The sequence below is a fragment of the Oncorhynchus keta genome, chromosome 27 (genome assembly GCF_023373465.1).
Source record: "Oncorhynchus keta strain PuntledgeMale-10-30-2019 chromosome 27, Oket_V2, whole genome shotgun sequence".
Taxonomy (NCBI): Eukaryota; Metazoa; Chordata; class Actinopteri; order Salmoniformes; family Salmonidae; genus Oncorhynchus; species Oncorhynchus keta.
This window is the reverse complement of record NC_068447.1, coordinates 45,992,909-46,006,751: the sequence shown is the minus strand read 5'-3', so window position 1 is coordinate 46,006,751 and position 13,843 is coordinate 45,992,909. Positions and strand designations below refer to the sequence as shown.

Genomic DNA, 13,843 nt, shown 5'->3' with positions numbered 1-13,843 from the left:
CACAAACTTTTACAGATGCACAATTGAGAGCATCCTGTCATGCTGTATCACCACCTGGTACGGCAATAGCACCGCCTACAACCGCCAGGCTCTCCAGAAGGTAGTGAGGTCTGCACAACGCATCACCAGGGACAAACTACCTGCCCTTCAGGACACCTACACCACCCGACGTCACAGGAAGGCCAAAAAGATCAAGGACAACAACCACCCGAGCCACTGCCTGTTCACCCCGCTATCATCCAGAAAGTGAGGTCAGTACAGGTGCATCAAAGCTGGGACAGAGAGAGTGAAAAACAGCTTCCATCTCAAGGCCATCAGACTGTTAAACAACCATCACTAGCACAGAGAGGCTGCTGCCTACATACAGACTTTAAATCATTGGCCACTTTAATAAATGGAACACTAGTCACTTTAATAATGCAACTTGAATAATGTTTACACATCTTGCATTACTCATCTTATATGTACATTATATACTGTATTCTATACTGTCTATTGCATCTTAGTCTATGCCACGCTGACATTGCTCATCCATATATTTATATTTATGAATTCTTATTCCATTCCTTACTTACGATTTGTGTGTATTAGTTATTGTTGTGGAGTTGTTAGATAATACTTGTTAGATATCGGAACTATAAGCAAAAGCATTTTGCTACACTCACAATAACATCTGCTCGCCACGTGTATGTGACCGATAACATTTGATTTGATTTGACTTCACCAAAGGTTGGCGGTTGAGGACAGAGGCTTCACCTATATGAGTTCCTCAGGTTGACGATGGTCGCCCAGTCCCTATTTACACTGCCTGGACTCTCACATAGAGACCAAGGATGGGATACAATCTGTGGAGCACTGCTGACAATGCACCCTTTTAAAGGTAAGGTCATTTCTGATTGAGCCACCATCTGCAGTGGTTAAAGTGAATGCAATCTCTGTGAATGTGGGAACATTACCTTTAAAAGCCGCATTGTCAACAACGGGCAATAGGCTTGAATCCTGGCCCTACACCAAATTCTACAAATCGGCTGTTCCTCAAACCCTCGATTATCTGAATAAGATGTGATTGTGTAGGGCTGGAGCAAAAGCTTGCAAACCCAGGCAACTTTGGTCGAACATTTAAATATAATTTGCTCCTTTGTTCATCTCTCTCTCTCTCTCTCTCTCTCTCTCTCTCTCTCTCTCTCTCTCTCTCTCTCTCTCTCTCTCTCTCTCTCTCTCTCTCTCTGTTCAATTCAATATATGTTTTATTGGCGTGAGCGGGTGGTTGCCACTGTTGCCAAAGCAATGTATACGTTGTACTACATAAATTACCAATATCTTTGCGCAACAATAATAGTGTGTATATCAACATAAACAATTATACATGTATAATGACACACAACAAGACATGAAACATGAACAATTGAAAAAGGGGAATCTACAAGGGCTCGTGTAAGACATGTTGGGAAATGGTGTCTCTCTTATATTATGACAGGCCAGGACATCATCTGCAAGCAAGATCTACTGTCTACGTTTGATCCTGTCAAAATGCAGATGTTCTCCTCGACAGACAGAACAACAAATCGTGGAATTGTTTCTTCACGTTTCAGGAAATAAGTACCTCTGATTGAGTCATGCTTTGAGCAGTGGAGCAGGAAGTGCTGCTCCCTCTGTACTTACATCGTCTTTCTTCTCCGAACTTCTTTGTTTTTCTATGACGTCCTCTCTATTTCCAGGCCATGGTCACTGAGTCTATACATGGTCATTGTCTTCCTTTTTGAAATCTCTCTTTAGAATTTGGTAACATTGACGTTTGTGATTTAATTGAGTTTTGTTTGCCCATAATTAGTGTGCGTATTTTGGTTGCAGATTTCTATTTGTTAGAATGTTGTCATTTGTGGTCGTATAATTGAATTTAGCTGGTGCTTCTGGGCTAGTTGCTCTAAAGGGTCACTCTCCTGGTGCTTCTGGGCTAGTTGCTCTAAAGGGTCACTCTCCTGGTGCTTCTGGGCTAGTTGCTCTAAAGGGTCACTCTCCTGGTGCTTCTGGGCTAGTTGCTCTAAAGGGTCACTCTCCTGGTGCTTCTGGGCTAGTTGCTCTAAAGGGTCACTCTCCTGGTGCTTCTGGGCTAGTTTCTCTAAAGGGTCACTCTCCTGGTGCTTCTGGGCTAGTTGCTCTAAAGGGTCACTCTCCTGGTGCTTCTGGGCTAGTTTCTCTAAAGGGTCACTCTCCCGGTTGTGGTGTTTCCATAACAAAGCCTTGTGATGATAATATTCTGTATCACGGTGTGTTAGGTGAGTCCATCATTTGGTGTCTCTTTTCTCAATTTGGAGTGCTAGAGGCAATGTCACAAGTCCTTGCCCTACAGGCTAGGTTTGGGGCATTTCTGTGCACACTGAGAATATTTTGTACAAAATTCCATGTATAAAATTGGGGCTTTTATCCAATGATGTACATTTTAAATTGTTAAGGAGGCCCCATATTTCACTGCCATGTAGAAGGATTGGAGTTATGACAAAGTCCAATAATATAAACCACATTCTAATTTGGTGGGTTTAGAGTCTTTCTATTTGCAAAATAGCTTTATCTGTTAGAGACTTTATGGCCATGTCAGTCAAACCGCCCAGATGAACTTATAGTCAGACCAAGGTAAGTGTAGTTGGTGGTGTGTCTCTCTCGCTCTCCTTTATTCTCTTTCATGTAGGCTAAAGAAGGGTCATCTGGGGCTGTGGCCTCCAAGGGGGAAGCAGCACACCACAACTACACAATGGACCGAGAGGGGAGAAGGGGGTACAGAAATGGAGAGCCAGACCACTCCCCCTCCCCACACACACACACACTTATACACACGCACAAACACACACACACACACACACACACACACACACACACACACACACACACACACACACACACACACACACACACACACACACACACACACACACACACACACACACACACACACGCACAAAAAATCCATATTGAGATAAAATGCCTGAATTGATGCGATAACGATAAATAGAATGATATGCTTATAACAATATGAGGCAGTTTAAAAAAAAATATCCTTTAAAATCATTTTACTAGTTTGCTGGCTGTTCCAATAACAATCACCCATATTAGCAAATGTATTTTATTTCAAACTTCACATTTCTCTAGTATAGGGTGCTTATTGTAATGAACGATATCAGCAAAATGCCTGCGATAAGTGATCGGTATGGTTGGTGTTGCTCATTTTGGTTTATCGTCCCAGCTCTAGCACACACACACACACACACACACACACACACACACACACACACACACACACACACACACACACACACACACACACACACACACACACACACACACACAAACAGTTGTTTTGGGAGGTCCCACTCTGGACCCATCCTGCTAATCCCTCTTTTGTCCTCCTTATCTCCTCGCATCTCTTCTCAGAATTATGCAGAAATCCCACCCGTTATTAAACTGGGCTTTCCACCAAGGGAGAATGTTCAATTATTCCTGTTATTCCCTTGATACGGCCCAGCCAGGCTCATGATGGATTGGGGACTGGCAGGTATACTGAATCATATGCATTCCAAATGGCACCGTATACCATACATAATGCTCCTTTTGAAAAGAAGTAACTCAGGAAGTGCACTACATAGGGAAGAGGGTTCCATTTGGGATGCAGGTCTATTTCCAAAGCCAATGGTATAAACAAGTAAGATGTTATATGGAAAAACAAGAGCCGGATGAAGTATTTTCTCCCAGGCTTTTAATTATGGGCATTTCAAGATGTGTTCCTACCATGCCGATCTTAATGACGAGATGGTAGACAGTGCAGCCTCGCTAGAAGAGCAATGGACAGAAGTACAGGAGACTAAACAAAGCCCTCCTCCTCTTCCGTGTTGACCTCCTCCAACCCCTCTTCTTCCCTTTCTTTTCACTCCTTTCATCATAACAGAGAGAGAGAAAAGCGGAGGGGGAGCACCCCTGCCCCCCCGTCAGGTCCAACAAGAGCCTCCCGAAACAACACCTGACACACACATTCTGCTACTTCTCGCCCCCTTCACACACCCACATTCTGCTACTTCTCGCCCCCTTCACACACACACTTTCATTTTTCGTACACTCCACTTCAAACACATGAAAGGATGCTGTGCAGGGACCAAGGCGAAATGGAGAGTCGGAGAGAGAGAAAACAAAAGGAGAGTGGAGAAAAAGAGAATATAAAAGCAACCCCTGTGCTTAGAGAGGGAGGTGTGTGAAAGAGGGGAGGGGGAGGAGGGAGGTGTGTGAAAGAGGGAGGGGGAGGAGGGAGGTGTGTGAAAGAGGGGAGGGGGAGGAGGGAGGTGTGTGAAAGAGGGGAGGGGGGGTGAAAGAGGGGAGGGGGAGGAGGGAGGTGTGTGAAAGAGGGGAGGGGGAGGAGGGAGGTGTGTGAAAAAGGGGAGGGGGAGGAGGGAGGTGTGTGAAAGAGGGGACGGGGGAGGAGGGAGGTGTGTGAAAGAGGGGAGGGGGAGAGGGAGGTGCGTGAAAGAGGGGAGGGGGGAGGGAGGTGTGTGAAAGAGGGGAGGGGGAGAGGGAGGTGCGTGAAAGAGGGGAGGGGGAGAGGGAGGTGTGTGAAAGAGGGGAGGGGGAGAGGGAGGTGTGTGAAAGAGGGGAGGGGGAGAGGGATGTGCGTGAAAGAGGGGGGGGGGGAGAGGGAGGTGTGTGAAAGAGGGGAGGGGGAGGTGTGTGAAAGAGGGGAGGGGGAGGGAGGTGTGTGAAAGAGGGGAGGGGGGAGAGGGAGGTGCGTGAAAGAGGGGAGGGGGAGAGGGAGGTGCGTGAAAGAGGGGAGGGGGAGAGGGAGGTGTGTGAAAGAGGGGAGGGGAGGGGGAGAGGGAGGTGTGTGAAAGAGGGGAGGGGGGGTGAAAGAGGGGGGAGAGGGAGGTGCGTAAAAGAGGGGAGGGGGGTGAAAGAGGGGAGGGGAGGGGAGGGGGAGAGGGAGGTGTATGAAAGAGGGGAGGGGGTGAAGAGGGGAGGGGGAGAGGGAGGTGTGAAAGAGGGGAGGGGGAGAGGGAGGTGCGTGAAAGAGGAGAGGGGGGAGGGAGGTGTGTGAAAGAGGGGAGGGGGAAGGGAGGTGTGTGAAAGAGGGAGGGGGAGAGGGAGGTGCGTGAAAGAGGAGAGGGGGAGGGAGGTGTGTGAAAGGGGAGGGGGAAGGGAGGGTGTGTGAAAGAGGGGAGGGGGAGGGTGCGAAAGAGGGGAGGGGGTGAAAGAGTGGGAGAGGGGAGTCACAAGGGCCCACCAGAGCTCAGGTCAATGTCAAGGGGGATCTCACTGGAACGATTCAGATCAACCTCTCCAGGAACAAACAGGGCCATCCCTCTGTTACACCTCCACCCCATCCCTCTGTCACACCTCCACCCCATCCCTCTGTCAGACCTCCACCCCATCCCTCTGTCACACCTCCACCCCATCCCTCTGTCACACCTCCACCCCATCCCTCTGTCAGACCTCCACCCCATCCCTCTGTCACACCTGGGATTTGGGATTCCCTGCGCGATGAAGTGAGAGAAAAAAAGGCAGAACTACAGCCAATCTTCTGCTAAATAGAGAATTACAAACAGAGGAAAAGAGAAGGGGACGTGTGGACTGATATAGGTGCTGTAGGGTCACAAACATGGCAACAGAAGCCTCAGAAAAATAATTAAACAATAGTATCATTTACACTGAACAAAACACAAACGCAACGTGTAAAGTGTTGGTCCCATGTTTCATGAGCTGAAATAAAAGATCCCAGAAATGTTCCATACCCACAAAAAGTTGATTTCTCTCAAATGTTGTGTACAAATGTGTTTACATCCCTGTTAGTGAGCATTTCTCCTTCGCCAAGATAATCCAGCCATCTGACAGGTGTGGCATATCAAGAAGCTGATTAAACAGCATGATCGTTACACAGGTGCACCTTGTGCCGAGGACAATAAAAGTCCACTCTAAAATGTGCATTTTTGTCACACAACACAATGCCACAGATGTCTGCAATTGGCATGCTGACTGCAGGAATGGCCACCAGAGCTGTTGCCAGATCATTTTCAGTTAACTTCTCTACCATGAGCCGCCTCCAATGTCATTTTAGAGAATTTGGCAGTACTTTCAATCGGCCTCACAACAGCAGACCACGTGTAACCGCGCCAGCCCAGGACCTCCACATCCGGCTTCTTCAACTGCAGGATTGTCTGAGACCAGCCACCCAGAAAGCTGATGAAACTGAGGAGTATTTCTGTCAGTAATAAAGCCCTTTTGTGGGTAAAAACAAATCCTGATTGGCTGGGCCTCGCTCCCAAGTGGAGCGAGGCCCACCAGGCCCACCCATTGCTGCATCACTTCACCATCATGTGAAATCCATACATTAGGGTCTACATTTATTTCAATTGACTGATTTCCTGATATGAACTGTAACTCAGTAAAACCATTAAAAATGGTTGCATGTTGCATTTACATTTTTGTTCAATATGTTTTGTTCAATTTTTGTTCCAAAACACTATATATCAATATTCAGAAACGTTGGTAAATGAGCTTTTATTGTTTAAAGATATTAGGAAATAGATTGGTGTGTTTTTTCACTATCTAATCATGACATGTATTTGTTTAAAATCTGTCACTTACTTGATGGTTAATTTCAAAGAGACACGTTTTTTTTTTGGGGGGGGGGGGGCAAAATGCTATATATCCACCTCCCTCTCAAAGAAATATGTAGAACTGCTAGTTTTTACAGTCAGCTTGGAAAGAACTGAACAAATGATACATTTGTGATATCAATATTTAATAACAAAAAAAATGTGTCCAGTGATATGAGATCTGTTTGTAAAACATTTACATTTCACATTTGAGTCATTTAGCATATGCTCTTATCCAGAGCGACTTAAAATAAGCGCATTCATGAGACAACCACATATACACAGAACATATATCATATACAGGATACGAACGTTCCATTCCAGCTATACAGCATCAATTCTTTTCAGTGTTGAAGCTGAAAGTTAAAGTTTCAAAGTATGTTTTTTTCTGCCTAACTTGGGGGAAAGCCGGCTTGTGGATTGATGAAGGCACCCAGCAGGTGCAGCACCCAGGATGAATATCAGAAACACCAAAGCCTTGGGAGGCTTGGATGGGTTGGCAATGCCTTGGCCGGTGATGTCTTATCATGTGCTTAGGGGTAACAGTAGACATGCGTGTGTGTGTGTGTGTGTGTGTGTGTGTGTGTGTGTGTGTGTGTGTGTGTGTGTGTGTGTGTGTGTGTGTGTGTGTGTGTGTGTGTGTGTGTGTGTGTGTGTGTGTGTGTGTGTGTGTGTGTGTGTGTGTGTGTGTTTTAAATGGCACAAGTATGTGTTTATTATTTCCTGGATATTACTGCCAAAAGTCATCAGAAATTAATCATCAGCATGCATCCTGTTGTTTTGTACTTGTCTTGCTCTAAAGAAAGGCAATTCTACCTCTTTCACTCATCTCTTCTCACTCTCCTTAAAATGTTCTCTCTCTCTCTCTCTCTCTCTCTCTCTCTCTCTCTCTCTCTCTCTCTCTCTCTCTCTCTCTACCAATCTCTCTCTCTACCTAACTCCTAACCCCTAACCTTATTTATTTATTTCACACCTCGAAGGGCATAAATAAACTGTAGATAAAAAGGAATGTGGACAGAAAAGAGAGTAGAGGATTTTGTTGAAACTGAAAAAGGGAGAGAGAGAGAGAGCATCCCCACGAGATGTCTGCATTGCGCCATAGTGTCTGTATTAAAAACAGAGCGCCTTCTGGGAAAGGAAATGGGGAGAATATGGCACCCTGGGCCATTGAACTCCCAAAATGCATTGCACTTCAGCCTAATTCTTCTCAGATGCAGGGAGGGGAGGGGGGAGGGGGGCATTAAAGCCTTTATAGGCTTCGCCCCTTAGATTTGCAGCCTGTAATTAAAAATCATTACTAATCCAATAAAAATAAAAGTAGCTCAAACTACGTTTGGGATGTGAAATGGATTCGATTTATTCCACCGCAAAGGGAGTCATAAATCCTGGCCGCAATTAATGTTTACATTCTTTTAAAAACAGAAGGGAAAGGATGACAATTGAGGCCCCGCAAGTTGAAAGTGGTGGCGAAACGGAAATACACCCTGCCACATGTTTTACTGTCCGCCTCCTTTTCATATTCGATCGTTCCAGTTCCAACCCAGTTTTACCATAAGTTAACGGATGTACATTTCTGAAGAAAGAAAAAGAACCCTAAGAAAAAGGACACACTCACGGTCTACATGGTATTGGGAGATTTACAGCGTTGGCTGACAGCCAGTGAGTGGAGCAGTGGGTCGATAGCGACATCCGTGTGTGCCGGCTAGGAGTGTTGTTGTGACCGAGCACAGCATCGACCGAGCACAGCATCGGTCACAAATCACCCAGAGTTACATTTTGACATTGGGTGGGCTGGCACCCCAAATAGAAATGACAGCAGTCTCCATGCTGGAGATTTACACTGGCATGGTGGCATACCCACAAACAGATGCCACACGAGAAAAGGCCACAACCCCGGGGTTACCATTAACAGTGGTTGAGTAGGGTCAGGTGTGTGTATAGCTCTGGTGTGTGACAGGCCTAAATGAGGTGTGTGTAGTTAGGTGACTGAATCCTGAAGTTCTAATATAACGAGCAGATGTTTAGGAGGAGGTTAGGCTTCACGACTAGACCCTGACTAGGACAGCATCCACCTACACACACGTGTGCACGTGTCTAGGTGGACACACACAAACACACAAACACACAAACACACACACTAGTCTCACCATGGCTGGGAAGACCCATGTTGTTGGCCAGCTGGTAGAGGCGCTGTTGCTGCTCCTCGTAGGAGCCCTGCTCGTTCAGTGCTGACATAATCCGCCTGTAGTGCTCCTCCGGGGTCATGTGACTGTGGCCGCCCCCCTCCAGCACGGGGGTGTGGGAGTTCTCTGGGGGGCAAGGAAGAGAGTTAGCACACTATTAACTCAACAATAACTATGAACTCAATAACACTATCTCATGAATTAATTCAGCACTAACTCACCACTCACCATTAACTCACCACAATTTCACCATGAATTCACCACGAATGTCACCATTAACTCACCACTAACTCACCACTATCTCAATAACTCAATAATTATCTCACCATTAACATCACTGTCTCATTGCTCAGGTCTAAGACACTGCATCTTAGTGCAGAGGTGTCGCTACAGACACTGGTTCGATCCCAGGCTGTATCACAACCGGCTGTGATTGGAAGTCCCATAGGGAGGCGCACAATTGGCCCAGCGCTGCCAGGGTTAGGGTTTGGCCAGGGTAGGTCGTCATGGTAAAAAAAATGATTTGTTCTTAACTGACTTGCCTCATGAAATAAAATTACAAAAGAATCTCATGACCAGCTCCTCATTAACTCACCACGAACCCACCACTATCTCACCATGACCGAAATAATACCAAAACAGGGTGCTCAATCCACATCTATCTTTCATTGAAGCAAAAACTCTTCGTCAATAAATATAATCCATCACAAAAGAATGGGGCAGACAATCACCAATTATGGACAATAGTATAATGAGCTTTGTGGGGGGTAATGTAGAAGTCACTCTGATCTTATATTGTATGAATACAGAACTGTTTCCTGAGTGGAAATGTGTGAGCATATGTATGTTTGTGGTGTGATGTCGCTGTGCTTTGGTTGTAATGTGTGATGTGCGATATCCACTCTATGTGATGCTTATTGTCTCTCCTCTCTTTCCTCCCCCCCATCTTTCTCTGCCTCCTCCTTCCCTACCCATTATCTCTCTCTTTCCCTCTCTTTTCTACCCCTATCCTTCTCTGCCTCTCCCCATCCCCTGTCTCCCCCTTCCCTACCCATTATCTCTCTCTTTCCCTCTCTTTCCCTCTCTTTCCCCCCCTCTCTCACCCTTTATTCATATCTCTCTCTTTCTTTCTCTCTCTCTCTCTCTCTGTCTCTGTCTCTGTCTCTGTCTCTGTCTCTCTCTCTCTCTCTCTCTCTCTCTCTCTCTCTCTCTCTCCTCTCTCTCTGTCTCTCACTCTCTCACCCTTTATTCATCTCTCTCTCTCTCTCTCTCTCTCTCTCTCTCTCTCTGAGCTCTGGCAGCAGTAACTTGATACTGGGAGTCAAAGGTATAGGAGGGGGAGGTTTGGGGGAGAGAAGGGAGGGAGGGTGAAGTGGTTGGCAGTTGAGGAGGAGGAGGAGGAGGAGGAGGAGGAGGAGGGGGAGGAGGAGGATGAGGGGGTTATATTTACCATCTCCTCATTGAAACCCGAGCCTGGCCCCAGGCAGGCGAGAAAGAGTGGCGTGGGTGGGAGAAGGGGAGAGAAGGGAGGGAGGAGGGGAGGAAGAGAAGAAGGAAGGGGGAAAGGGGGAAGGGGGAAGGGGGAGGATAAGCACGCTGTCTCTGTCTCCCCCGCCAAGTTCCAACTAATCCACCCACCCAGGGACCCTCAGGTGTGTGTGCGTGTTGTGTGTGAGCGCGTGTGTTGCAGACACATTTGTTTCTACTTATGGGCAGTGTGGTGTTTGCATGATTGTCTTAGTTAAAGTTTATTTGTGCCTTTATTATTGTGTGTAATGACGTGAGTGTGTGTGTGTGTGTGTATGTGTGTGTGTGTGTGTGTGTGTGTGTGTGTGTGTGTGTGTGTGTGTGTGTGTGTGTGTGTGTGTGTGTGTGTGTGTGTGTGTGTGTGTGTGTGTGTGTGTGTGTGTGTGTGTGTGTGTGTGTGTGTGTGTGTGTGTGTGTGTGTGAGTGAGTGTGTGTGTGTGTCAACTTGTCTCTGCCTGTCTGAATTTCTCTCTTTATAAGCTCTGCAAGGGGTGCCAACAAACCCCCATCTTTCTCTCTCTTTCAGCTCCCAATCTGTCTCTTTATCTCATATCTATTTTTCCATTTGCTTGGGTCATTATGTTCACCCATCAAGTGTTACGGAGAGGTGCCTCAGACAGAAGGAACAGACACACGAGGATGAGGATCAGAGGGCTGAGCCATTAGACCAGCAGTGTTCTACAGCTTATTTAATCAACCACTCCTGCTGCAAGACACACAAACACGCAAGCAACACATTTAAGTCATTTAACAGATGCTCTTATTCAGAGTGACTTACAGAGTTCATGCATTTTCATACTTTTTCGAACTGGTCTGAATCTGATCTTTTTCCTGCAGTCTGAACAGCCAAAAAGCAAATGGAATCGGATATTTCAAGCCACATTTTAAATCACCTTTGTAGGTGGTTTGAAGTCAGATACAAATCTGATTCTGGGCCATACGACTTGTGTCTGAATGGTCAAATCTAAAGTGGTTTTTAGAATGTTATTTCTTATATTGCTTACTAGCTACTCTGTTGCTTACTAGCTACTCTGTTGACAGTTTGACATGGGGTAGCTAACTAGCCTGTTAATTGTTTACAAAGAAATTAGTGAATGCACTAGAACGCTACACAGCTAGCAAGTTGACTGCTGTGCCTTTTCAAAATAGACTTGTTTTGAAAGTTGGATCAACTTTTCCATTGAGGCTTTGAAAGAGGCGCTGTTCTTATACTATGATTTTGAACATTCAAAACAACTGCGAAACATCCATATTAGGCATTGTATTGGTCATCTTAGCTTGCTACATAACTTCTGAGTGACAGGAAGCATGAGCACCAACACCAATTAGCATACACCACTGCGGAACACACCCTTCATTACCTTGACAACTAGCGTAACCATGTCAGCAAATGACTGCTGTCTGAACACACACAAATCCGTTTTGGCCACTTGTAACTTGCTGTTTGGAAAGTCAATATTCCAAAACGGATTTGAAAAACAAAACTGATTGGATCATTAAGGTTTGCAGTGTGAACGGGGCTTTAGCGGATGCTCTAATGTCTATGGCTCTCGTGAAGGCTCCGCCAGGTCAGAGGTCATGCACGAGGCAAAAGTCACTGAACACAGCACAGCACAGCACCCCTCTACTCCACACACACCTCAAAATTATGTATACATCAAGTCACCACGGACAGATTTAAACTACTCAGTGATAACACAATTAGAAAAAGATGGTGAGAAGCACGTATTCTACGGTAAGCTATTCACACCTATTCTACGGTAAGCTATTCACACCTATTCTACGGTAAGCTATTCACACCTATTCTACGGTAAGCTATTCACACCTATTCTACGGTAAGCTATTCACACCTATTCTACTGTAAGCTATTCACACCTATTCTACAGTAAGCTATTCACACCTATTCTACGGTAAGCTATTCACACCTATTCTACGGTAAGCTATTCACACCTATTCTATTCTACGGTAAGGTAAGCTATTCACACCATTCACCTATTCTATTCTACGGTAAGCTATTCACACCTATTCTACAGTAAGCTATTCACACCTATTCTACAGTAAGCTATTCACACCTATTCTACAGTAAGCTATTCACACCTATTCTACAGTAAGCTATTCACACCTATTCTCACACCTATTCTACAGTAAGCTATTCACACCTATTCTACGGTAAGCTATTCACACCTATTCTACGGTAAGCTATTCACACCTATTCTACGGTAAGCTATTCACACCTATTCTACGGTAAGCTATTCACACCTATTCTACAGTAAGCTATTCACACCTATTCTACGGTAAGCTATTCACACCTATTCTACGGTAAGCTATTCACACCTATTCTACGGTAAGCTATTCACACCTATTCTACGGTAAGCTATTCACACCTATTCTACGGTAAGCTATTCACACCTATTCTACGGTAAGCTATTCACACCTATTCTACGGTAAGCTATTCACACCTATTCTACGGTAAGCTATTCACACCTATTCTACGGTAAGCTATTCACACCTATTCTACGGTAAGCTATTCACACCTATTCCTGCTATTCCTTCCTACGTTTGAAACAATGACCTTTTAAAGTTATGACTAACTAAGATGCACAGCAAGAGTGGATAGTACTGAGGGAAGAGCGGGCATAAATGTGTTTGTCTGTGTGCGTGTGTGCTTTCATCTGTGTGTGGTGCGCTGTCTCTCTGTGTGTGTGCGGCCTATGCTGTCTTTGTGTATGTGCATGCATGTTATTTGTGTCGCCTTAGAGACGGGCAGTATAGGGGTGGGCTGCCCTTGACTTTGCCTGCTGTATGATGCATCAGTGACTGAGGAACCCAGGCAGGACACCAGAGACAAGACAGGGTGGCCATGACGGCTCCTCGCAGGGACGCCAGTTTCCCTCCACATAAGGGTGAAATGAATGGGAGGGAAGTGACTGGATGAGAGAGGTAAGGAAAGGAAGTTGCCATTCCTGATGGCTTGTACATATCTTTCTAAAGGCTGGTTTACCGTTGGTCTATCGACATGTCTACAGACGGTTGTCGCAGTGACATCATGATAGAACATTCTATTGTCGTCTGACACCAAACTTGTCGTTGTCCTTATGAAAAAGTATTACACACAAAAACGAGAGGCATCAAAATAACCTAACTGGTGTATTTTAACACCAATAAACCCATCCGTTTAACAATGAATTTAGTATTTGTTAATCTAGCAAACTAGGCAACTAAAAGCAACCTTCTAAACAATGTTTTGGTTCGTTTCGAGCTTGTAGAGAAAGATAGTGAGAATGACCTATGGCAGCCAGCTGCCTGGCCAGACAGTTGAAATAATGACCATATCACAACGTCTTAACTGAGGCACGTTTCATTCATTATTACAGGAAAATGAACTCACGACATGAGGATTATTTACAAGTGAATGGCGAGGAAATGACAGAAAATAGCTTGCAGTCGTGAGTGTGAAGGTAAAAAAAAAAAAATCAATGCAATTCTACCTGAGAACTTTTATCA

The 13,843-nt window shown here is 45.4% G+C and overlaps 1 protein-coding gene across 6 annotated transcripts in view; it reads right to left on the bottom strand.

Annotated features, from left to right (window-relative positions):
- The window catches only part of LOC118360348 (sterile alpha motif domain-containing protein 11-like), a 104,716-nt gene that overhangs the window by 29,058 nt on the left and 61,815 nt on the right, over window positions 1–13,843 (bottom strand). For all 6 annotated transcript variants that reach the window (XM_052482547.1, XM_052482546.1, XM_052482545.1 and 3 more), the window contains one exon: window positions 8,777–8,938. In XM_052482547.1, coding sequence (XP_052338507.1) covers window positions 8,777–8,938 — 162 coding nt within the window. The remainder of the gene's footprint in view (window positions 1–8,776; window positions 8,939–13,843) is intronic.